Source organism: Triturus cristatus, chromosome 5_1 (assembly GCF_964204655.1).
Source record: "Triturus cristatus chromosome 5_1, aTriCri1.1, whole genome shotgun sequence".
Taxonomy (NCBI): Eukaryota; Metazoa; Chordata; class Amphibia; order Caudata; family Salamandridae; genus Triturus; species Triturus cristatus.
The window spans coordinates 585,032,148-585,058,248 of NC_140587.1; the positions used below are offsets into that span (position 1 = coordinate 585,032,148).

Sequence of the window (26,101 nt, forward strand, 5' to 3'; positions counted from 1 at the left end):
CGTGAGTGGCAGAGTGCAGTGCAAACTTCAGTTTGTGCTGGTATTTCTGCCGCTCAGGTAGAAATTCTACCTGAGCGGCAGCTCACACTCGCAAACGATCGTGAACTTACTGTTCACGACCGCGAACTTACTGTTCACGAGCGGGGGAAAAACTCCACTGCACATCGCGAAGCGGAGTTGTCTGCACTCCGCAAGCTCTGCAGAGAGCGGAGTGCAGAAAACTCAACGAATGGAGCGAAGTTCACCGCCCAGGCCTAGTGTAAAGGTGGTCTTTATTTTGCTAGACATGACGAAAAAGGGACTCCATGCAATAGTAGGGGTGCCAGCTTGTAATAGGGATGCAACATGTGTGAAGCATTTGAAAGTAAGTGCATTGAAAATGTTCACTAGTTTGTACAAAGACAATTACATGAATTAAGCAAAGCTGTTTACAGAGGAAAAACACTAAAACCAATTTTGAATAACAACATTTATAACACATTTTGTGATGATGTCTAGGAGTATTTGGCTGACTGCAAAGAATAATGAGGATGATTTTAAAACATTTTACATAAATGCTGTATTCATGCATGAGAATGCATTGATTTTCTAATGTTCATGATCCTCCTTTTGATGATTCATTAGGGATGGGCTCTTTTTAGGCTTCTTATAGAATCGTTTGTGCTAGCTTTAGACTTATTTTTAAGGAGGGTTGAACCTGATTAGTATTTCAAACCTGACAACACAGCAGCAGTCAACAAGCAGCAGCAAACATGGAATTCAGACAGATAAGTGGTATCTGGACCCCAGATGGAGGTGCACATACAATAGGCAGTTTGTGTTTGGGAGCACAGTGCCTTGGGGCACTTGCAGGAGGTAGATTGTAATGGGGTTTCTGTGGAATGGGAAGTGAAATCAGGAGACAGGTAAGGTATGCATTTAGATGATTCACAGTAGGAGTTCACACTGCTAGTTTTGTTTTTTATACTATTCACCCATCAAAGTAGATTTCAGGCACAGATGTTTATTGGGCCCATGTCATGAGTGGTCTCTTTAGCCACACTGACATTTTAGTCAAATGCACAATGCATCATGGGAATGGTAGTTTCAATTTTCACCATGCTAAGCAGTGTTTTAAGTGGGCAAGGTATTGTTGCTAGTGAGCCGCACTTTCTGCCCTTGATAGTGCTGTTTCTGCAAAAGCAATCTGGAAGCTAAAAAAAATTAAAAAAATCTGTTTGACAGGTTTGGGGGCTGCACCTGTCTTAAGTTTTTATAGAGGGGGCTGGTGAAGGAAGGATTAGGACCAGTCGTAGTAGGATGATGTAGCACAATAAGGGTCAGGAGGTAGATGACCAGAAGGGCTTGGACAACCAGAGCCACGAGAACCAAGACAAGACAAGCCAGGACCAGGAAGACCTAATCTACGAGGACTAAGGTGATCAGTATCAGAGGGGACCAGGAACAGACAGACAATGATGAACAGAACAAGGAAAAACAGCACTATGGGTACTGGGATCAGGGTTAGCTGGATCAGGAGGCCCAGGAGGATGTGGACCAGGGGGATCTGGACCCAGCGGGCAAAGGCCCGAAAGGAACAGAAGGACCATGGCTACATTAACAGAACACCCTGGACCATAAACACTAGAGGGCCTGACACCCACAGCATGGTCAAAGGAAGGTGAACAACCAGAGCCAGGAGTAGCAGACCCAGGTAGACAGACCAAAGAAGACCAATACCAGGATACCAATAGAAATAAGGACCAGAGCCAGGAAGGCCAACACCGCAGAGATCAGATAAAGGTGTATGAAGCAAATAGACCAGGAAGACCACAACCAGAAAGGACCAAGACGTGCAGGACCCGGAGACCCTAGATTAGAATGACCAGGAGGCATATAGAAGACTGGGAATTTTAGGCCCAGTGGGAGCAGGATCAGAAAGTCAATGATGGTCAGAGTGAGGAGGATCCTGAACCAGGGTGACAAAGACTACATGAAAACGGTGACGCACAACATGGGAACTAGGCTGACCAGTGCCAGAGGGATGAAGAAGCCCACACACAAGAGGGTCATTACTAGGATAGCCACGATGCAGGAGACTAGGATCGGCTGGACAAGAACAAGGTAGAACAGGCAAACCAGGAGACCAGTAGGACTAGGGTGGAGCAGAAGGGCAGGGGAAGTAGGAGGGCTAGGGAAACCAAGGTCAGTGGGACCAGAACTAGAAGACTCTATACACGAGGATACTCTGCTCCATATTCGACCATGCAAAAGTTTAACCCTTAACTGTCTTTTCTTGCCTAATAAATACTATAAGATTGAGTCTACTAGCATGAGTTGTGTTTCCTTTATTGTTGTGGGTGATCATGAAACTCCTTAAACATTTATGCCCCTAAGGAATGTCTCACATACATGTGACACAGGAGACTGAAACGTAGACGTCTGCTCCACTTCTCAGACAGCAATCATTGGATCTCTGGATCAACTGATACATACAAATGACTGATTACATTTATTAAGAAAGTGGACTTTACATATATAAATCTATGATGCTTGAATGAGGAATTGTACATGATTAATGTATGGTCGGGGGCGTATGCCTAATGATCCCTACAATTGTGTCTTTCTTTCTATTTTAAACAATATAAGTAATTCCTTTTGAACCTTAGATTGTGTACACCGGCTTGTACTTTTTTCAATGGAGTTATATGATTAGTGTTGGAAAGTGGATTATTGGTAGGGGCAAATGTAGGTCTGCCACTGGCAATAAGGCCACTAACACATGGTAGGACTCAGCATAGGTCTTAGAAAATTATTCCTATGCTCAACCCTTGGTAGCTTGGCTGCGAGCAGGCAGGCTTAACTTCATGGACAGGTATGTAAAGCATTTAAAAACACCAATTCAGTAAATAATTAAGACACAACACATAATAAAAATCCAATACCAATTTATACAAATAGGAAAAATTTGTATCTTTAAAATGACAACAAAATGACAAAAATCCCATGTAGGGACCCAGTGATATGAATTTTCAAAGATTTAACAAAATATAGCACTTAGAAGATTATAGCACCATATTGGGATACCTGCTTGCGATAGACCAGGTCAAAATCAAAGTTTCAGGCCGACCGCTATGGAGCCCTGTGTGGCTACAGCTTGCGGCAGGTCCCGGTCTCAGTTTCTACCTTCACACTTAGAAACTTTTCTGCAGCTTTACTCCCCGAGGTCCCTCAAAGTTCCCCATGTAGCCGGATCCGGTGAGGATTCACTGGCTTCAGATTTCTTCTAGTCCCGGTCAAACTCTGGAAGTTGGACCGATGAAGCTTTTAGAGGGACGAACCTGGATGGCTTGGCTGGCTCGCGGTTGAAGGCAGGCGGCCTGGCTGACCAGGTTGAGTTGGTCCCTCTATGGAGCTTTTTTCCAAAGGTGCTCCAAAGTTGTCCAAACTTCTTGAACTTCTTCCTGAAAATCCTCAGCGGGTCCCAAAGTGTCTCAAACTCACTCCAAGGGTCTGGAAGCTCCAAGATGGTCCTTGAAAGTTGAGGACTTCAGTTCCCACAATCCACTGGTACAAAACCCTTGCAAATCCACTAGGTGGTTCTCCAAGGTGCGGATTTAGGTGGTGATGTTCCAGATGAGCTCTTTTAACCTGTAGCTTTCAGGGAGTCCACTCTTTAGTTCTTTTTCAGCATAATAATCCACAGGGCTGTAGTTTCAGATGGTTCAGTTCTCAGAGGTCAGGCCGTAGAAATATTTGCAGAGCAATCTCAGCTTGACAATGTCTTGCTTCACTACGTTTCAAGCAGCAGATCTGAGAGGCTCTGCCCCTCTCAGATACTTATTCCCAGTTCTCTGGGTTAAGCAGGAGGTCACTGCTGACCAATGGGAGCAGGCCATCTCCCCCAAAAAAAGATCACATCCTGTAGAGTGTGACATTATTTTGTCCCAGAGTGCACCAGATCTTCCAAATTCATAATGCCTGATTGTCCAGCAGAGAGTCAAGAGCTGGCTAAACACCCCCCCAAATGATGGCTTATTTCCATAGTCTCTCCCCCTACCATCTGCACATACCTTTCCTAATCCTAAGTCTGGTTGGGGTCAAAAGTGTGGAGTGGAGACTGGCACTGAGGCCCTCCCTCTGCCTTTGAAGACCATGATTTATGACTCCTCCCCCTGCTCTGGCATTCCTGTGTAGCAGCACACTGCCCTCCCAGCAGAGCTGGTTAACCCCAGGTGCTCTTTATCACCTCTTCAAGGCAGCCTGGCTAATCCACTTAACTCTGACCAATCAGGACAGACCACTGGAAGGCTGAATTTGGATTTACAAACAAGAAAGTCTTATAACATCTTGTATGTACACTTTAGGAGAAATTCAACAATATGATATTGTTGGATTTATTAATACCATTCGGGGAAGTCTTTGAATGGTATTTCTAGCCTTTTCCTATCAAGAGTTATTAGAGACTAACCTCTTGTCATGTTAACCTATGTGGCCTGGGATTTGCAATGGGGAAAATGACTTGGGCCATTTTTCCAGCACTAGGGCTTACAAAAACATATGTACTTCACTGATTTCTACGGGTCCCCCCCCCACATGTGCAACTAGGGGAGACTTTAGGGGTTCTGAATCTGCAGAAATATTGCAGATCCTCCCTCCACAGTGCTCCTAGCATCAAAGTGGAATTTAAGTAGCACTGCACCACAATGTGGGGAGTGAAATTTCACTTAACCCAGGGCATACAAACTCATTTTATAAGTGCATACCTTACAAATATCTGCCCCCCACCCCTGGGACACCTAGTGGATACCCTGGGGGTTCCTAATATGTCAAAACATTGTAGTTTATCCATTTTAAAGTGCCCAGACCCCAAAGTTGAGTTTGGGCACAATTTACTTTTTAAAAGCAGTCCTGGCACCCAGGTCTCCTTTTAAACTGACCTCAGACTTCAGCAGTGCACACATGCAAGTTCAAAAGGAGCTGCTAGCCTCTAAACTGCCATGCCGTAGGGTACTAGGGACTTCTAGGTAGTTTCAATCCCCCTGTCCTATTATATACTAGGGGCTTATAGGGTAGGTCATGCTAATCACGGGGATAGTGTATGTAGGTGTTTTAACTGTATTCTAATGTGTCTCTTTCAGCATCGCACTGGCCCTGGGCCTGGTTAGGCAGAGTCCAGGGTCAGTCAGAGTCTGTTACCACCAGTATCAGTCAGCAAAAAGTTGGGGGGTGCGCAGGACACAGGATAACTTTGCAACAATTAGTTATTTGACTTGGTATGTCTTTAGATTAACTCTGTTTGGCACCAATATATTTAATTTAATTTTTGTGTCTAACTAACTTCCCTTGACTGCTTTCAGAGTCAACACTTATCACAATGGCTGTGTCTGAGCTATAACCAGACAATAACATTTGAAAGAGAATCACTCCAAATCAGTTCCTAAATCTCATCAGTAGATCCACATCTCCTGTCTCGAAAATTAGTATAAAAGTGGAACTGTGAAATTATTGATCTGTAGGTCACAAGACTGAAAGTAAGAAAATGGCTAGGTTTATTCTGGGCCCAATTGACAAAAAACCTCCGCAGTTCTGATGGAGTCTCCTCACTCATGGCGGAATCTCCGCACTGTAGATTCTCATTGCCGAGATTTCTCCACGAGTGCGGAGACTGCCCGGTGAGTGCGGAGCCTCCGCCATGACTGCGGTAGCTATTTGAGAATGGGATTCTGTGTCTTATTTCTTATGATATTTGTAATAAAGTCAATTAACAAAATAGCTCTCTGTGTTTCTTTTCTTCTGTGTCTTTGATGCCTATATGCCTTTCTCTGATATAGTGTCAATATTTATTCACATTCCAATTACATTCAGTTCAATGAATTATAGTTCCATTCTTTTGCTCTTGGTTCCACGACAGAGTACTTCCTCTGGTATTTCATAAAAATATGGGGACTTGGAGCGCAATAGGGTCCAGCATACATGCTCCAAATAAATAGAACTGGCCAAGGGAGTATGCAGTTCCTTTTAAGAAGAAATGGGAAGATTTCTACTCAAGGTCAGACATATCCGAAAGGGTCAGCAGGGAGCGTGACTCCTTAGGAACAATAGCCCTCACACATCGAGGTAGGTGTCATGCTAGGGTCAGCAGGGAGCATGACTCCTTAGGAACAATAGCCCTCACACTTCGAGGTAGGTGTCATGCTTCATCATCGGGCTTTTGCTCCATGTTGGGCCAGTGCTGCAATGTCCAACGGGCAACCTCAAGGGGGCACTTTACCGGAGATCATTTTTAAGCCATCTGTAAAGGGTATGTGTGTGGGTATTGGTGTAGATTGGAGCGACTAGTGTAAAAGCGTAAGTGCAAATTTAAAAATAGGACAAGGGGTACTCCCAAAAAAGACTCTTTAATGACAGAGTCCTCCTGACTATATTACAAATGAGTGGAGCTATCTACTAGAAATAAATATCTAAAATAGCTACTGGGTCAACATGTTTCAAGCCTTAAATAATCATATAAATTATCTGGCAGCTATTCATCAGGACCTTTGTAACCTAATCTACTCAGTGATTTGAGTATAAGTAAGTTAATTCTCCGTAAGCTCCCAATCATGTTACCTCTCTGGGTTTTATGCAAGTATTTCTAAAATTGTTCTTAAAAACGACCAGTAGTATAGAAATCAACATTAAAAATAATCAGACCCATATTAGCTGTATATGCATGAAACCTGTAATGAAATGCATGCATTGCACTGCAAACCATGCCAAATCTGAGGTGACTACCATTGATGCAAAGCAGAACAGACAAACACCACACAAAACATGTGAAACACAAAATATAATGTTCTGGAGTTTCAAACACTCTGTCAATTGTTGGTTAACTCACCCTATTCTGGTGTCAATAATGACTCCTCGAGTCAAGCGACAACTACCTAGGTGTGTGAGGGCAATTGTTCCTAGGAGTCGCACTGCCTGCTGACCAGTTAGGACATGTCTGACCCCTTGAGTAGAAATCTTCCCTTTTCTTCCTGCATACTCCCTTGGTCTGTATTTCTTCTAGTAGCTCGACAGAGTAGAGGTCATTGGAGGATGGACTTTACATTGCCCAAACTATTTAGGATCAAACCTGGCTGTAAGGGATAGGAAAAATAAAATGACCTGACACCCTGAGAGAACACTCCCAGCGTATGGGGGCCATTCGTTTTTTGTTTTTCAAAAATAAATTCCCACTTTCAAAAGTTTGCCAGGAGGCTGGCTATCTTGTCCAACAGTATTGTCCCATCAAACGTTTCCTGGACCATTTCCTGAACTGCCATGACATTAGTTCCTGTCAATATAGAGAGCTGTCCAAGTGGCCAGCAATCAACTCCAAATCTGGTGAGGTAGGTCCCTCAGGATGGAGGTATTAACTTCTGCAATCCTGACGGAGTTAACTTCGCCTCCTCAAACTCTAAATTAGGCCCAAGGTTTTTCTTCCTTATGTCATGAAATTGTAATGAAGTCTCTCAATTATAATGTGTCGGTGACTTCATAAGGGGTCCAATGCAGTTGTTTCTGTTTTGATAAGATCAACGTAAATATAAGATGGCACTATGTCTGTGGGATACAACATTTTCAGTTCTGACCTTTGCCTTTACATATCGTTGTTTTCAGGTGTTTCAGACTGATTTCTTTAATTGTACGGAACCTGAATCACGAATGCACCAATTTGGCACCAATTTGCTGTACAGAAAGAGATGGTCTGATAACATGGAGCCTTTAAGAAACCATGAATCTGGCCCAGGTTCGTTCCCATAGCTTTGTGAGTAGAAGTGAGTACATATTTGTAGAACAGTAAACAAAACAAATAGTCTTTCAAAGGTTCTAATTATCATGATCATTACTTTTATTGGCATTTTATATTCATAACAGAGAATATTGATTGAAATCAATAATGAACATAGTATGAGTTAAATCTCAACAGTAAACTTAACAGTTAACTCACAGGACAGCAAGTCTTACAGATGTGTGTGAGGTCAGTGAGTCTAAGGAACATTGTCATCATAGTGAGCCTACATATCACATTTCATTTCACCATTCGATTACCTAAAACAAAAAGCGTTGTATATGCATTACAGTGTACCGATTCTTATGCACAGTGGTATAGGTCTAAAGATTGGGTTCTGCCATGCCAGAGTTGGATATAACAGTATCTTCAGCTTGGTTGGTGCGAATCCTTTCAAAAATCGGACCCAGATGTCTTTTGGTCTGGAGGCAGTGGGCATAAGCTCCCAGTATGTCAAGAGTTGCGTGTGGCAATAGGCAATGTCCTGCACCCATGTTGATGGTGCACAAGGTTTCCCCCAATGCATAGCCACTCTCCTCTTTGCCAGAAGTAGTAGCATAGCATGCAGTTTCCGTCTGTCCGCCAGGGTCTCCTTCACATACCCCAGTATGCCTATCAGTGGTGTAGGGTCAGTGGGTGTCCCTAGGGCCTCTATAATTATGCCAAAAATATCAGCCCAGTATTTTGCTACAGGAGGGCAACTCCAGGCTAAATGCAAAAATGTTGCAGGTTCAGCCCTGCACCTCCGGCAACCAGCATCAGGCCTTAGTCGTCCCATACAGTGTATCTGGGCAGGTGTTCTGTAGAATCTATGCAGGAATTTAAAGTGTATGAGTTTCAGCTTATAGTTAGGAGATAGCATCTGCAATTGGGCGCAGCAAAATTTCCATTGTTCTTCAGAAATTAGAAGATTTAATTCGGTGTTCCAGTCTGTTAGCGCTGTGGGCATCAACACCGGGGCCGTGTTTTGCATTGTACTGTACAAACGTGTGATGAGTCTGCATTGTGACGGGACAGCCAGTATGTGTTCAAGTGCGTGTAGCGTGAGTGGTGGCCTAGGGAAAGTTGTGTGCACCTGTCTACAAGTCGCTTTTATCCAATGGTATAAAAACAAGGAGAAGGTGGGCATTGCCCCATTTTGCTCTGTTGGAGGGGGGCAGAAGTTGTCTCCTGGATATAAATCAGCGAATGTGGTTATTCCCAAACCCAGAGCCAACTCCACACACCCTTTGTCTTCCAGTGGGTGAATAATCGGGTTTTGTGCCAGTGGTAATGAAGGCGCATACAGGACCTCATGCACAGCTCTTTTTCTCAGGCCCTCCTAGCTCCAACGTAATATCTCAACTGTGTCTATCTCATTGCACGGTCATTTAAAAGGTTGATATCACAAAACTTGTAGTGGAATGGGTGCTGCTTTATCCAGCTCCACAGCCACATGGGGCTGGAATTGAACATGATGTACCCAGTGATGGAGGAATAAAGCTTGGGCGCAGTAAGCATATTGCGGGATGTCCGGGGCTCCAAGTCCGCCCTGTGCTAGAGGAAGTGTCAGAAGTTCCCACTTAACGTGAGCCTGCTTTCCCGCCTAGATCATAGATGTTAACAAAGAGCGTATTTTTTTAAAGAATGCCTGTCGAAGTGGGAGTGGGATGTTAATGAATAAATATAAACATTTGGGCAGGACCACCGTTTTAGCCATAGCGATTCTCCCAGCTAAGGATAGTGGTAGCTTGGCCCAAGTCTCCAACTTTCCCTACAGCCATGACACCACCCTACCTTAGTTCATGTCCCACAGCCCCCTGTTTGCATGGTGCTGCCGAAGTCTCGCAGCCAGTGGTTCCATAGCAACCACAAAAAGTAGAGGGGATAAGGGACATCCCTGTCTTGTGCTGTGGGTTATTGGCAGTTGTTGGAATATCAGCCTGTTTAGCCTAAAGTCTGGTGGTAGGGCACGTGTACAACAGTTTGATCTGATTAATATACAGCCGACTGAATCCTGATCTTGCTAATATTGTAAAAAGATATTGCCATTCTAGCTAATCAAAAGCCTTGGTGGCATCCAAAAGTGCAGCCAGGGCCTGTGTCTGAGGATTCAAGTAATGTAGCACCGCAAAAAAGTTTGCAGGTTATGCGCAATAGACCTGCCCAGAATGAAGCCAGATTGGTCGTGTCTAGCAAATAAGGGAAGTAAGGGTTACATTCTATTTGCCAATAATTTGGCATATGTTTTTGTGTATGTATTGATCAGGGATAGGGGGCGATACATATCTTTCTTGTTAGGCGGTTTCCCTGGCTTTAACAATGATAGTATAATTGCTTCTCTCATTGTGGGGGGTAGAATACCTGTTTCCTGAGCCTCAGCATATAGCGTAACAAGTCTGCATAGCTTTTGTAAAATGCTGCTGTGAGGCCGTCTGAGCCTGGGGAATTACCTTTATCATTAGCTATCTCTGCAGATAAGCGTAAAGGAGAAATAGTATGTACAAAGCATAAGCCAGCTACATAAAGGGCCTCTGAAGTTACTAGGTCTTGGCCCATGGTGCAATGGAGTGGCATTCAGTGGCATATCTATATAAATAACTTTGGAATATTCGGATATTTGGGGCTCTAGGCCTATTAGTAGGGGTGGGCATAACTTTTGTAATTTGTTGAAGAAGGAATACACGGAATCACATCAAAATTGCGCAAAATTAACCAAAGAGTGTAACCCAGCATTTGGCACTATTGTCTTTGTGCAAAATGCACCCTCCCGTTTAAAATGGACTCACGAATGCATTTTGCAGTTAGAAAATATCACTAAATTGAACAGAACAGGAACAGCAGCAGCCGCTCACACCTGCTAAATTTGTTGTTCCTGTGGTCCTGCAGTAGAATTTTTTCCTCAGATTACACAAATGGGTGTAATTTTTGTTCATTTTTATTTTGTTATTTTTTTTATTGAGGTTTTAGATAAGAAAGTACAATGTTCAGGGATAATAGCAGCAAGCTGATACATATCCAAGAAGAAAAAGAAACAAAAACTTTTGTTCAATTTTCATCCAAATCCTCCGTAGTTAAAAGTTTAGCCAAGCCCACCTTTAAGTTAGAGCTTGCATCTAGACCAGTTTTACCACTAAAGCCTCATGTTGTGAAATCACAGGGTTTACAACCACAAAAAGTGCTAATCATTATGTAAAAAAAGTGTTTCTGAGTCGGAAAATTATTTTAACTCATAAAAAGACTTTTGTGATTTTTTACCTATCTAATTCAGTTAGGAATGTATTGATAGATTACAACTGTAAATGTGGTCACAAACCACTGATGAGCTAACAACACTTCGAGTTGGGTTAATACCTAATTTACAAAGGGGAAGAGGTCCCTTTAGCAGCCCTTTCCCTGTGGGAATCATGTTGGCAACCTCAAGGGGAAGATGTTTTCCAAACCAAAAACATTTTCTTTAAATAAAAAAGCAACAATGGTTCTTTTAAGGAACATAAGCTACTTTATAAAAAGCAAAAATAATTTTCTATTTTGGAATGCAGTCATAGGAATGTTGGTGTTCTCTCCCTTGCGGCCACCATCCCTGTGTTTTCACAGAGTGTCAAAAATGGGCACCTGCCTAATATTAATTAGGCAGATCATTCTGGATCCCACTGGGGTTAAGTATTTTGTGAGCCGACCTAATAGTTCATAGGCCGGTTTGTAAAATACTATTCCAGTTGCAAAACGTGTATGTGCAATGTGCAACCATATTTTTCAAATGAAATAATAATACATCAGGATCCTAACTTTCATAAGGAGATGGGTGCCAATTATATCTACTCCTTGTTTGTAGTTCTAACTGGTGGTCAGTATCTGTTGAGATCTGCATAAGGCATAATAACTCAAACTTTAAGCTGTTTAGATACCAGATAGGTAAATAGTGAAGTTCCTCTGTTATTTGCAATTCTATCCACTAGTGAAATTGTGTATAGTATTTGCTATTTAACCAGCAGCCAGAAAAAAAATAACATTTATGTGTTATTTGCATGACTGCTGGCCAAATTGTGAATAATGGCTGCAGTTTTGCCAGCAGCCAGATAATGATGTAAGTTTTTTTTTTGCTGGTTACTTAACTTCTGACTACTGCTATTTAGCCAGCCGCCAGATAAACAGTAAAGTTTATTCTGCTATTTGCACAACTGCTAGGCAACCAGGGCAGAATCTATACTATTCCGCCCAGTAAATAGCAACCTTTCTCTGCTATTTTTCAGGCCAAGTGCAAAATATTAAATAATATTAACTAATTTCTTCTATATATCCAACAACAGAGTAAATAGTGGAGAAAATTCTCCATTTACCTGGTGGCTGTGTAAACAGTTGTTACCAAAGCTTTGTTACTGTTTGCATTGCCGCCGGCCAAATAGTTCGAGCTCTGACAATTAGCTGACAGCGGGGAAATAATGAATTTTGTTTGCTATTTGCATGGCTGCCAGACAAATATTACATAATTTCTGCTATCTAGTCAGTGGCTTGGTAAATAGTGAAGCGTCATTGCTGTGTGCATGGCTGCCAGCCAAATAGTCCATGGTCTCTGCTATTTGGTCATGGCCGGGTAAATAGTGAAGCTTCTTTGCTGTGTGCATGACTGCTGGCCAAATAGTACATGGTCTCTGCTATTTAGTCATGGCTGGGTAAACAGTGAAGCTTCTTTGCTGTCTGCAGACCTGCGAGTCAGACAGTACATGATCTCTAATATCTAGTTGGTGGCCAGGTAAACAGTAAACATTCTTTGCTGTTTGCACACCCACTGGCTTTAGTACATGAGCTCTGCTTTCTAATCTGGAACTGGGTAAATGAAGAAGCTTCTTTGCATTTTACACCCCACCAGACAAATAGTACATGATCTCTGCCTTTAAGTCGGCAGCTGGGTAAATGGTGAATTGTTTTTGCTGTTTGCTCTGCTGGCAGCCAAATAGTACATGATCTCTGCTATCTAGTCAATGGCTGGGTACAAAGTGAAGCCTCTTTGGTTTCTACTCGTCTGCCGGCCAAATAGTACATGATGTCTGCTATCTAGTTGGCGGATGTTTACATAGTGAAGCTTATTTGCTATTTACATGACTGCAAGCCAAATTTCAGAGTACATGATCTCTGATATATAGTCGGTAGCTGAGTAAATAGTGAAGCTTCATTGCTTTTCACACACATACCGACCAAATAGTAAGTACATACTCTCTGCTATCTTTTCAGTGACTGGGGGAATTGTGAATATTTTGTTTGCAAATAGCACATGATCTCTACCATTTAGGAGTTGGCTAGGTCAATAATAAAATGTGCCACCTATTTACAGAGCCATCGGTCAAATAGTGCATAATCCCTGCTATTTAACTAGCAGACTTGTAAATAGCAGTGGAAATTAACTATTTACCCAGAAACATTATTCCATAAAAACAACTTGATTTAGCACATGAGGACAGTTAATGCTCAAGGATATGTGATACCTACACGTATGACCACTTCACATGCATAATAATGCAAGACTTGTTAAACTTCTATGGGCCTGACTATGAATCTGACGTGTGAAGTAGTGTAATAACCTCTGACATGCTGATGGTACTCTGTCTGCCAAATTTAGAGATGGAAGGTGGCTCAGTGGTCATCTCTGTAGCATGAAAAAAACTGCCTTCATAGTGGTTCTTTTTCAGGTACAAAATATTTGATGGATGCCTGCTGTCGTTTTGTCAGCTGTCCACCAAATGTATAAACATTTTTGTTTTTCAGACACAAACTCCCAAAGCAGCAGGTTGTTTCTGAAAAACAAAAAAATAATGAGCCCCCAGTCCGTGGGAGTTTTTTTCCTGGGTGTAGGGGCCATTTGCTTTTTTCTGTGCCTCACTGCTAGGTTTTACTTGACAGTGAGGGATAGAAAAAAGGACATTCCACTGTCCACTTTAAAATGGGGGGTTTCATCGATGGAAAGCTTGGGTTCTGCCTAACTCTAAATGTACCCTGTCCAACACACTCTAAATTAGGTCCTTAGTTATGAAGGGCTTGAATTACAAAGTCGTTTCCATGAACAGGTTGCCTAGCTCCTCAAAATGTCGAGTAGTGATTAGCAAGTAAATGATTAAAGGTTTATTTTAAATGAGCATGCCTGATCACTTCAAGTACTCAAAATGGGGACAGGCGCAGTTACACAGTCATACAACATCTGCCAGTTGTGTCTCTTCTACTCTTATACATTGAATTGTGACATACAATGTTTAAAGAATTGAATTATCTGTGTTTTGATTGATCAGGCTGAGAAATGCATGTGGTCTCCATAAAAAATTACCAGCCCGGTGGAGAAGGACTGGTATTGTCCCATTAAAGATAAGGTAGGCATACCTACAAAGCAGTGCTGGGGCAATCAAATAAATCGATTTCTATTCTGCGACAAATTTTGATACTGTCCATTAATGGAACAGGAGCCCTGCTAAAAAGGGAAGGTAGAGTTAATTAAAAGATCAACAGCTCTGCTCAGAGGAGATAGAACTGTGTCATAAATGGCAGTGAAGTCCTGCTGTGAAGTGTGGGCAACACCAAATTACAGGTCTGTCAGACTGTGTGCTGTTGCCAGTAGTGAAGATCGGATGGGATCCAGAAGTACATATTCCCAGCCCCTAGAGCCCCACCCTTCCCTCGATCCATGATCGTAGTACAAATAGTAAATTGTTTCCATTTCAAAGACAAATCTTAGCTCCTGACGACGCTGACACCAACGGCCAAGGTACAAATATACACATTAACCATCAACATTTCAGCAGTCTGTACCTGGTAGATTCTTGCTTGTAGATATCAATTATGTTTTCCACCAGAAGATTTCTCTGGAGTCCATACACGCCATGTCTGTCCAGAATCACTTCATGTCTGCAGGAGGGACACCTGAATCGGCCTCCAGATGCCACTGTGGTGCCTCCTCTTGTTGGCAGGTACGAATTTGAGGCCTGTTATTTCCAAGCAATGAAAATAGCATTAATTGTAATTTTAAAAATAAATGACTGTCTATAAAATAGAAATCCAGCTCCTCCCGCCCCTTCACTGGTTGCCTGGTCTCAAACACTCCTGGCATAATTCCCCATAAAACTGTTATATCCGCATTACTTAGGTGAATTGTTGTGTCCCCAAACATGCCCTCTTTGACTTGGCAGTCTAGCGCTTTAATCAGGTTGTTGGCTCCACCAAGCAGTGATGAGTTCTGTCTACTCACCAAATAAAAACAGGCCACGAGGGCCACTATGGGCACCAACGAAACCCAAAATCATTGGGGGAATGGGGAAATGAGCGATAAGACCTGCTCATTTATTAGTCACTGCTTCTTGAAGAAGTGGACCATATTTCCCTGCAAGGGCTCTTTAGACTTAATTTTTTTAAGCTTTGTGTAGGCCTGGGCAGAGTTTGCGGAGTTCTGCATGACTAATAAACTCTGCCGCCACGCTATGCGGAGTTCTGCAAGTGGCGGAGTGCATTATGTTGTGCCGTCCTTGCTGATTTTTAGCACTAGGTGTTTGTCCCGCACTGTAAAATTAGCATGAATGACACCACACACAGCGCAAGAGGGCGCAGCTTCTTTCTGCTGCTCGAGTAGATGTGCTACTCAAGCGGCAGCACCCTCAATATGAACGGAATGTTTCTCAACGCGAGTAGTAAGGACCATCCGCGACCACCCGCGTTGAGAAATCTTGCCATGAGGTGGTCTGGAGTAAGATTTTCCTTGCTTGCGCTCTCCAACTTAACATTGGCAAGCGCGAGCGAGGAACAAACTCTGCTCCGCTCAGCTGTGTTTTTTAGAACTCCATGCTCTGCGTGCAGTGCGGAGTGGGGAAAACTCACCAAACTTCGTGAGCGGAGCGAAATTTAATTCCCAGGCCTAGCTTGGTGATGTCCCTAAGAGGGGGAGGAGCATGTCCAAGCATTTTTTTAATGTTGCAGGGAGTGCACCAGCCCTCAGCAATATTAAAGAAACAAAAAGTAAGTATTCTGGGTCATTAAATCCATGACTGCAGAGCGCCCTTGGAGCTTGAAAAATATTTGAAACAGTCTCAAAGACATGTTTATATATATATTTTTTTTTAAATAAAGCTTTTTAATTTTTTTAAATGACAATAACTTTCATTAAACATTGAACTGTGTGAATTATTGAAATATACATGTAATTATTATTATTGGTCATTTTCTGTCAAAGACAATACGTATTATTTATATATGTTGGTATTCTGATCCCTTCATAAAGCAATAGGTCCGCTTTTTATATTTTGGTGTTCTGAGCCTTTGACAAAGTCAGGAGCTCTTTTTTACTTAAAATGGCACCCACTATGTTCAGCCAAGTGTGCACGTGGGAGTTTGGGTGCCAGACCCTGCGCTTAACCTCCTGCTGAGCACAAACCGCTGCCAACCCCACGCTGCTCATGGACAAATGCAAATGACTGCCTGCAAGGAGTTGGACGTAGGGCCCGGCAGCAGGCCAGGCCCTGTGGCCAAACCCATGCTGGCCTTTGGAGGCATGATGTTCACTGTCTGCGAGGGGAGTGCCAAAGGCCTGGCCACAAGCGTTACGTATAGCAATAAAATATCGCTATATATTTTTAAAAATTTAGAAATTGACAGAAAAGAACAAGGGTAAAAGTGACGCTATAGTTAGGTATGGTAATAATATCTTTTATTTTAATAATATTCGTGTTTTAGGCCAAAAGGGGTTATTTTGACAGGCTTAATTTGCAGTTTAAAACTTGCACAGCCAGACTACTGGTAGCAGGCTTCCAGTCATATTTATACTGTCACTACAGTGGGTGGCACAAGGAGTGCTGCAGCACACTAATCATATTTAACTTACTGGCCCTGGGTACACTTGGTACCATTTACTAGGGATTTATAGACAAATTAAATACATAAATCCAGTGTATACCATTTTCATCATGTTGAAAGAGGGAGCACATTCACTTTACAATAGTTAGCAGGGGTAAAATGCACAGAGTTCTATAGCCAGCAAAATTATGGCTCGGCAAAAAGGCAAGAAATCCAGGGTGACCCTGCAGAAAGGCCAAATTTCCAAAAACGCTGCACCTTAAGGAGCATAATACATGTGGTGAGGGCAGATTGGGTACTCTTGCCATGCACTGGAGGCTATGTGTAATGCTTCATAAACTGTTGTGTTGAAGGCTATATTGGTTGTGGCCAGGAGTTTCTGCAGACAGCACATAATTATGTTTGTAGTGGAAAAGGCATGGACATTGGCACTTGTTTGCACTGTGACACTACAGGTGCTACCTCACAGACTGCTTTATGGCGATGGCAATATAAAGTTTAGGTACAGCATTGGTTTCCAGCATGCAACTGTGGTCATGGCACAAGAGGAATCACATCATGAGGTGCTGGGTGGGGGACTGGTGACACAGGTAACCAGTTTGCAAGAGGCTGCAGTACAGACACCACCAGTGCTTCCACTGATAGATAAGACTGCAGTAAATCAGAGGAAATGTTGTAATATTTGAAATTCATGCCAAAATAATGGGTGCACCAGCTAATTAGTATAAAGTAGGTATGGAGGCCAAGAACCACAGCTAAAACAGCCTTCCCCTCAGTAGGAGGCATGGACTACAGTGATTTTGTTTGGAAGTAATGCAAGAGAGTGAGGAAATGGCAATGACATGGGGAATGAATGAATGAAGGATGCTATGCCAGGGGTTTCAGGTTAGCAGCTGATGAATGGTAAGGCCTGCAGGGGTGAAGCGTCCACCTGGCACTGATTGTTTAAGCGCCTGCCGGGCCAGCTTTAGCACTGGTAGCACTCAGTGCGATAATGTTTGGTGCCCACCACCTTGGAATCCCTCACTATCACAGGGCAAAAGCGCCCCTCATCTCTCCTTACACCCTCTCTCACATACATTTCATTTGTTTTAAAGCACTGGTAAAGGCTGGTTTTACTAATAAGAATGTATATCTACCCAGACGAACCTTTTTTGCAACATTATGAATAGATAATAAAAGAATGGGGAAAAAACCATACTGCCCTAACCATTTTTTTGCAGTTTGCATGCAGCTCTTTGATGATAGTTTGTAACAGTCACTGTTCTGTATTAGGTTTGAATCTTATGAACTGGGTTAACAAAATGATGTCTGTAACAAAAGCAGTAATCCACTCAGCTAGCCACATAAAATAAAGATCTGGTTTTTGCAGCAGGTACGTTAACCATCTGTGCTACTTTCTGGAGAATCAAAACTGCCACTGGACAACACTCCGATGCCCACAAGAGTCATCCTGACATTTTTATGGCTGTCTGAAAGTTGGACAGACCAGGAACTCTGCTGAAGATATTTTTTAATCATAAGTTATAGCTAAACAGAGCACTCCCTACCGAGGTCAGCGCCCAGTGCGGCCGTACCAGTCACACCGCCCTAAAGCAGGCACTGTCGTCTGCCATCAGACTTGTCACTGCCTTTCTAGTAAAGGAGTTCTGGAAGTATTGATATCAGTACAGGCATGGTGGTGTTCGGCATGCAAGGAAGTGATAGAAGTTGCTCCAAGGCTGAGCAGCAAGTATTATGCTGTATCAAGGTGCTAGAGATGAAGGGGGGAAACAGAAGGGGGAGTGGATATGGGGTGATTCGTCCAGCCAGCTGCAAGTCTTTACTTTGGAGGACATTTGGAATGCTGTGAGCACACACGTTTACAAGATGCTGCCTTTTGTGGTGACCGGGATGTTAGACTGGAGGTGAGCGACTCCTGGCCAAGCAACCACTGGACCTTCAGCTGTCTCAATCATGTGCCTCCCCTAGGGTACTGCCCTCTACTACTTGCAAATCGACCTCTCCCTTATGTAGCCTGACAGTCACTGTCCCTTGTAAGCCACGCTTGTGTGGATGTCATGTTGTGTTGGTGTTCTGCTACTCAGGCTTCACTTTGACCATGCTGCACTGGTTCCAACTTGGCTAACTCACCCAACTAAACTTTTTATGCAAAGCCCACGTAGCTTCTGACCAGTTAGAAACCCCCTTTCATTTTGCAAACACTCAAATATTACTTTACCATAGATCTCTAATTGTCCTATTTGAGTGATAGCTCAAATTGTCCAAACATCCTAGGATCCACTTGGAAACCGTGTCCTGCATTCTTTGGAACCAACAAGTAGAAAACATCAGAGCCTATCTGATCATCATCCTTGAAAACCTGGGTATTCAGATTAAAACTCACTTGATGTCCACTGGTACACATGACCATACCTCTAAGGTGACCACTTCGATTTATAAACGGAACATACGTTATATAAAATATACCTAACCTAATAAAGCAGACACCATTTTACTGGAAAAAATGTTTATTGACAGGTGCTTTGACCATTAGAATCTTATCAAAAACCTTCCTTCATTACTATGGACAGAGGTGTGAGGTTCTGGTGCTGACAATAACCAATGCAGATTACCCACATAGAATAGCTTTGTTCCCCATTGCTTATTGTGCTCTTTTTTACCTATTGGATCCCTCAACTATTCATCTATAGGTGCTAGGTCTTCTGGGGACAGAAGTATTTAAACAGCCATTTTGTTTTACATAAATTTTCCAATTTGATCATTATTGATTTACTGGGGGCATAGTCTGGCCACGATGGACGATGGTTGCCTATATGCAGAGCTCCGCTTCAGGATGGACTCTGAATGAAGGTGGCGTTCTTCACAGGACGGCCAGGGCTGTTGCAAAGACGGTTTTCAAGAGCCATGTACCGTGGCTGTGATCAGTTTGTGTTTTGTTTAGCAGAGTACTCTTTTGGTGTTCATTCTGAGTGGAAGTTCATTTGAGGTGACAGAGGGCAATTAGGCCTTGCGTCATAACAAAAGCCTCGGACCTCACGTACATTGTGTGCCCCGCTCGTCGCACTCAGTAGGATTCCCTGATAGCGTGTATTACGACTTCGAACAGAAGACGTCCTCTTCGGCTCCGGTTCCTCCAAAATGGTAGGCAATTTCAACGCCTTCATGAAATATTCTGCAATCTCCTCTGAATACCTTTTTAAAACAAAGGAAAAAAGTAAGCCTTTTATGGATTGGGGCATTGTGCTTGGTATTTTGAGGGAGAAGGTCATTTTGACAGCCTCTGAATGATTTTCATTCTTGGAAGTGCCAGATTATGTCAGCACTCCTCATATTACAGATGTTGCTCTGTGGCATTTTTCATATTATACTCCAGAGAGAAGGACTCGGTGGCTGGATTTCCTGATTATTGTTAAATCGGAACAAATACCCTGGCGCTTTATCAGGAGATTAAATTGGTTGAGGCTGGTCTGGGTCTTGATGTGTAGTGAATTCTTCCAGACCTTATTCTGCTAACTTTCTTGAGAGACTCAGAGGTACAAAGATACCGCTAGGCCCTGTGACGTACTACGTGCCTCAGGTCCTGCGCATACTGCCAATTTTATATTGAGCCTCTGTGAGAGTCTCCTGATATAACGCGCATTACTATTGAGGAAACAATATTCCCCTCAGTATTGAGGTGTACAAAAAGGATAAGATATTATATTGAATTAGATAAAAAAAAAACTAAATATCCTGTCTCTACTTCCTACATACCTCTATGTATGGAAACTTGCAAACAGTATTTTGAAGTGGAGAATTGTTATACAGGATATCCATAACTAGACTGAGACAAATTCTGTCAATGATTTCCACACTGCTGCTGCCACTAATGTGAGATGTTACTTCATCTATAATTGAGGAGAAGTGGCAAAGTCTTCAAATTTTTTGGCTAAGACTGGTTCATGAAATTGTAAAGATCGCTTATGGAAGAATTATGTCAGTTGGAAAGGTGGCCTTGCATCAAAGAAGCAACCCACTGTGATTTGGTACACTTGAGAGATAATAGTCCTTGCTTGATCCTGGATTCCCGCCTTACAAGTCTGTAGAGACCATCTTGTAGTTTACCTCACTCAGAGTCAATTAGAGGGTGTCTCCTTAATACTAAGTAACAACTATAAACAAATACAAGAATTGTTCTACTTCAGATAATAGACGAGTTAATATTGTTCATATTATTTCTAACTATACAAGACATTTCACGAATGCCTAACAATAAGAGCGAGAACTAACCTTCTAAACAACTACTGTTTGCAGATGTACTTAAACAATCACGCAGTATGTCTGTGAAGGGTTCAGCTTCACCATCATCTAGCCCATCACAGGCTGCCTAAACTACAGTATCAGGGGAAACTATGGACCGCATTCTACAAGAAATTTCGACAATCAGCTGTCATTTGACAGATATGGACATTTCTTCTCTTGCAACAGAGACAAAGTCAATTAGAGCAGACATTGTACAATTTTACAATAAAACTGAGGGGTTGGACCAACGATTGACAGTGGTAGAAACCAGGCTTGAGTCAGTGCAAAACAGAGATCAAGAATTATTGCTCCTCTGCAGCAAGTTGGTTGACGTGGAAGATTGCAGCAGAAGGGATAATTGTTTTTTCGGCTTTCCAGAGAAAGTTGAAGGTCAGAATGCCAGAGCATTTTTGTGTGATATTCTTCCCAAATTGATTGGTATTCCATTTGATCCCTTGCTAGAAATTCAACGTGCGCACCGTATTGGTCCACCATGCAAAGACTTGGATACCCATCCAAGACCCCTCATTGCTTGCTTCTTGAGACATGAACAAGTGAGGCAATTATTAATGACGGCACGCACACAAGGCTCATACATCTATGATGGTCACGAAATCCGAATGGCAGCTGACTTTTCAAGGGAAACTAATGAAAGAAGAAAAGCCTTCCTATCTATGAGATCCCAGCTGCGTGTAATGGATATCTAATATGGTTTATTTGAACCAGCGCTTTTTCACATAACACAAAAATTGTGACTCAAAAGACTTTTATAACCCAGAGGATTTGCAACACTTTCTGGACGACATGAGAACACAGGAAATGGACATAGAACATACTCCTACGCAACAGATTTCTCAAGGTCCTAAATTTCCTCAACAGTCGACAGACAACAGACGCCGCAATGTCGGCGAGGCTCACCATGGTGGCAGATATATTGAACATATAACTCGCATGCATGAAGACAAAACCTCTGCTTTACAAATAGTATCTACTTTCACTCAAGATCAGCACACTGATATATCTCGCTCTCCTTTAAAATCTGCTTCAGATGGAGAGCAGGCTTTAGTGATATATTCCTTTTATTGTTGATATAGTTTTAGCTCCTGTCTTCTATTGTCAAGACTTTGGCCACTACTACAACCATAGCGAGAGGTAACTCATGGACAAAACAAATTAAGTATCCGTGCAGGAAACGAAAGTGTATGACGCCCAAAATCCTGTTGAAACACTGCTTAACAATGATAAGAAACTCAGGTGAGGAAAATGGCCGCGCAGATGAGCACAGATCCAAAGCAGGTCGGCGGTCTAGTGTTTCCCCTCACGTTTCCCCTTGGTGAGGGAGTTGAAGAACTCATATAAAAGGGCACAAGCAAACTTACTCAAGGCAAAAGAGTCCTACAAAAGACAGGCAGATAAGAAGAGACGGGTGGGCACCCAGTTTGTGGTGGGAGATCAAGTCTGGTTGTCCACTAAACATCTGCGACTAAAAGGGAATAGAAAGTTTCAGCCGAGATTCCTCGGTCCTTTCAAGGTCCTTAAGATTATTAATCCAGTAGTGGTGAGGTTACAACTTCCTAAACAGTTAAAGATCCATCCAGCTTTTCACATATCATTGCTAAAAAAAGGTCCTCCTAATGCAAGACTGAAACCAAACCCCCCCGCTGTTAGAGTGGAGTCAGGAGATGAATTCGAAGTGAGCAGAATTTTAGACTCAAAAATCTCCAGAAATACATTGCATTACTTGGTTGATTGGAAAGGGTTTGGCCCTGAGGAAAGATCGTGGGAGCCTCATTCTAATGTGCATGCACCCAAGTTAATTAGGGAATTCCATAAGATCAATCCCTCGAAACCAAAATTGGGGGAGCCCCTTTTGGAGGGAGGTACTGTCAAGACTTTGGCCACTACTACAACCATAGCGAGAGGTAACTCATGGACAAACAAATTAAGTATCCGTGCAGGAAACGAAAGTGTATGACGCCCAAAATCCTGTTGAAACACTGCTTAACAATGATAAGAAACTCAGGTGAGGAAAATGGCCGCGCAGATGAGCACAGATCCAAAGCAGGTCGGCGGTCTAGTGTTTCCCCTCACGCGACAATTAGGGAGCTCAAGGTGCGCGTTCCACAGGGGAACTGCGCACTTCAACTGTAGTCTTCTGGAAGAGTGTAGCGTCACAGTGAGGTGCAGAACTTGTTTGTATTTACCTCAGGAAATAACGTTATCTCAATTTTTGGTTCTATTACGCATGCGCAACGTGGGATTCAACTTTTCTGACAAGAAATTATCGAAGGAAGAGAATTTCAAGCAGCGCTTCAGTCTTCATGTTCCAGTTGCGGTATTTGTTCCAACCTTCCTAGCATACCTAAGGTAACACCTTTGTAACGCTTCGTGTTCCCGATGACAGTGTGGTGAAATTTCAATCAAAATGAACAACAGTGCTTATGTGATATTATAAAAGCTTTCTTGCCAGAAGCACATGAAACAGAGACTTAAAATAGACTTGGGGCTTCCAGTTATTTGTGCATCTGGGAGAATCTCAGGGAGTTAAAGCTCATTCCAGAATAAAATACAGACAGTTGGATTAATAAGCTACCACTCGTAGCTAAGGTAAATAGGAGAGCGCTAACCAAAAGTACATATTCAGAGTGACTAGTTCTTAGGAAATGTATTTACAAGTGCTGTCTTCTTTCCTTTATATTCAGATGCAGAATTAACCCAATTATAAAACATCACAGAGAGAAGCAATAGCCTGGGGTCGACAGGGTAAATTTAGTGTTGTGGTGATACATCAAGCATTAAACATGTTTAGGCAGTTTTTACATGTATGTCTTTAAAATCCAGGTGCAGTAAGAAGATCCACCCAGACGACCGTGTGAAGTACCATCAACTTACCAGGCTGTCTCTCTTGTTTCTCGTCCACTTCCCCTTTCCCCCCTGCTTTAGTCGCTACCTCGAGTTGATCTCGGGTGGTGCCTGAGGTGGCGGGGCGTTGGGACCAGCATCGACTCCTGTGGAGATTTGGTACCTTGACAGATTGAAGTGCCGCTAATCCACCTGAGTCGATATGGCTGAGGGTTTCGATTTAAAGGCTTTGGCTGGAGTGCTTGAAGGTTTACAAAACCAATTGACTCAATCAGCTGATGAAAATCGGAATCTTAGGGATGAGATTAGAAGGTCTCAACAGGAGACACACCAAATTAAACTGAAAATGGAAGAGTTCCTTGCGGGAACCACTCCATTAGAGGCAACCCGTGGGTCAGCGGCAGAGGTAGCTACACAAGTTATTCATTCAGTTGCCCCAATAGTACCTTTAGCTAATCCTGAAAGATTCAATGGGGATCCTCACAAGGCACAGATATTTCTGACTCAGTGTTCCTTACACTTTTTGTGTAGATTGGTAGTGTTTAAGGAAGAGCAGGCTAAGGTTGCATTTGTGCTGTCCTACTTGAGTGGTGATGCTGCCGCCTGGTCAATGCCTTTGATCTCTCGAAATGACCCAGCCCTGTACGACTATGAGCTTTTTAAGAAGGAATTTCTGAGAATTTTTGATCGGAGAACCGCCAACCAAGCTACAGACAACGAACTGCTGGATCTGAAGCAAGGGAGTCGTGATTTGGTAGCGTATATCGCACAGTTTAACAAACTGATTGTGGAAACCAACTGGCCAGAGGATAAACGTTCAGCCTTATTCTATCGAGGTCTAAAGGATGACTTAAAAGACGCCCTAGCCCAAATACCCAAGAGACCTCAAGAAATTTCAGAGTTGATAGATCTAGTCCTTCAAATCGATCATCGATTATATGAAAGACGTTCGGAGAAGAAGAAAGAGTTCCGGTCTTTTGTTCCCCGTTGGGACCGTGTCAAGACAGACAGTAGCAAATCAGATACAGTTAGTGGAGAAGAACCTATGCAGATAGGGTCCATTAGAGGGCCTCTTACCAAGGAAGAGCGAGAGAAAAGACGAACAAAAAATCTATGCATGTATTGTGGAGATTCTGGACATTTTGTCAAAGACTGCCTCAAAAAACCCAAGACCAACTTGGGGTTAAAAGACAGATCCCATCAGTAGAGGGAGTTGCCCTGGTGGGAAACAAAGATCAGTCGACTCCTGAACACCAACAATTAGTTAATACACTACAATCGTCAGCCCCGCATTTGATCGTGTCATTTACAATTAAGTTTGGGCACAAGGAGGTTCCTGGGGTGTCAGTCATGATCGACTCTGGAGCCATGGGGAATTTTTGTGACCTGAGCTACGCAAAAGAAATAGGAGTAAGAGCAATCAGAAAGAAGAATCTTGAAGTGGTCAAGTCAGTAGATGGCTCAAACCTCACGTCAGGGCCCATTACAGATGAAACTGAGACTTTAGAGTTAGTTGGATTACAGAGTCACCGAGAATACATTAGATTCAATCTCATTGATGCTCCACAGTTCCAACTGATACTTGTTTACCCTGGTTGACTGAGCACAACCCCACAATTGACTGGGAAAGAAGAACAGTCAAAATGAACTCTGAGCATTGTATCCAGAATTGTTTCGCAGGAACAAAAACCAGGTCAGAAGGAACTCCAGCTACAGAATTGGCACAACTCACCAATTGCATACAAGAAATCCCAGTGGAATATCAAGATTTGGCAAGTGTATTCGACAAAAGAAATGCGGAGAGGCTTCCGCCACATCGGGAATACGACTGCAAGATCGAGTTAGAACCCGGAGCCACCTTGCCGTGTAGTCGTATCTACGCCTTGACTGAAGCAGAAAATGTCTATCTCAAGGAATACATAGACGAATACTTGAAGATTGGATTCATTCGACCTTCCCAATCGCCAGTGTCATCGCCGCTATTTTTTCGACCCAAAAAGGACGGAACTCTTCGCACCTGTATAGATTACAGAGCTTTGAATCAGGTAACTGTGAAGAACCGATACCCGTTACCTCTTATTTCACCTCTACTGGATCAGGTCAAAAGATCTAAAGTTTTTACTAAACTTGATTTACGTGGCGCTTATCATTTGGTGAGAGTGGCTGAAGGTGATGAGTGGAAAACAGCCTTCAGGACTAAATATGGCATTTTCGAGTATCAGGTGATGCCATATGGATTAAGCAACGCTCCCGCGGCATTTCAGCATCTTGTAAATGATGTTCTTCGGGAATATCTGGATCGAGTAGCCGTGGTTTATATCGATGACATTCTAATTTTCTCGAACAGCCTGG

At 42.8% G+C, this 26,101-nt stretch overlaps 1 protein-coding gene across 5 annotated transcripts in view; it reads right to left on the reverse strand.

Moving 5' to 3' along the window:
- Positions 1 to 26,101, reverse strand: part of TRIM55 (tripartite motif containing 55) — a 604,973-nt gene that overhangs the window by 542,493 nt on the left and 36,379 nt on the right. For all 5 annotated transcript variants that reach the window (XM_085605523.1, XM_085605520.1, XM_085605521.1 and 2 more), the window contains exon 2: positions 14,573 to 14,745. In XM_085605523.1, coding sequence (XP_085461649.1) covers positions 14,573 to 14,745 — 173 coding nt within the window. The remainder of the gene's footprint in view (positions 1 to 14,572; positions 14,746 to 26,101) is intronic.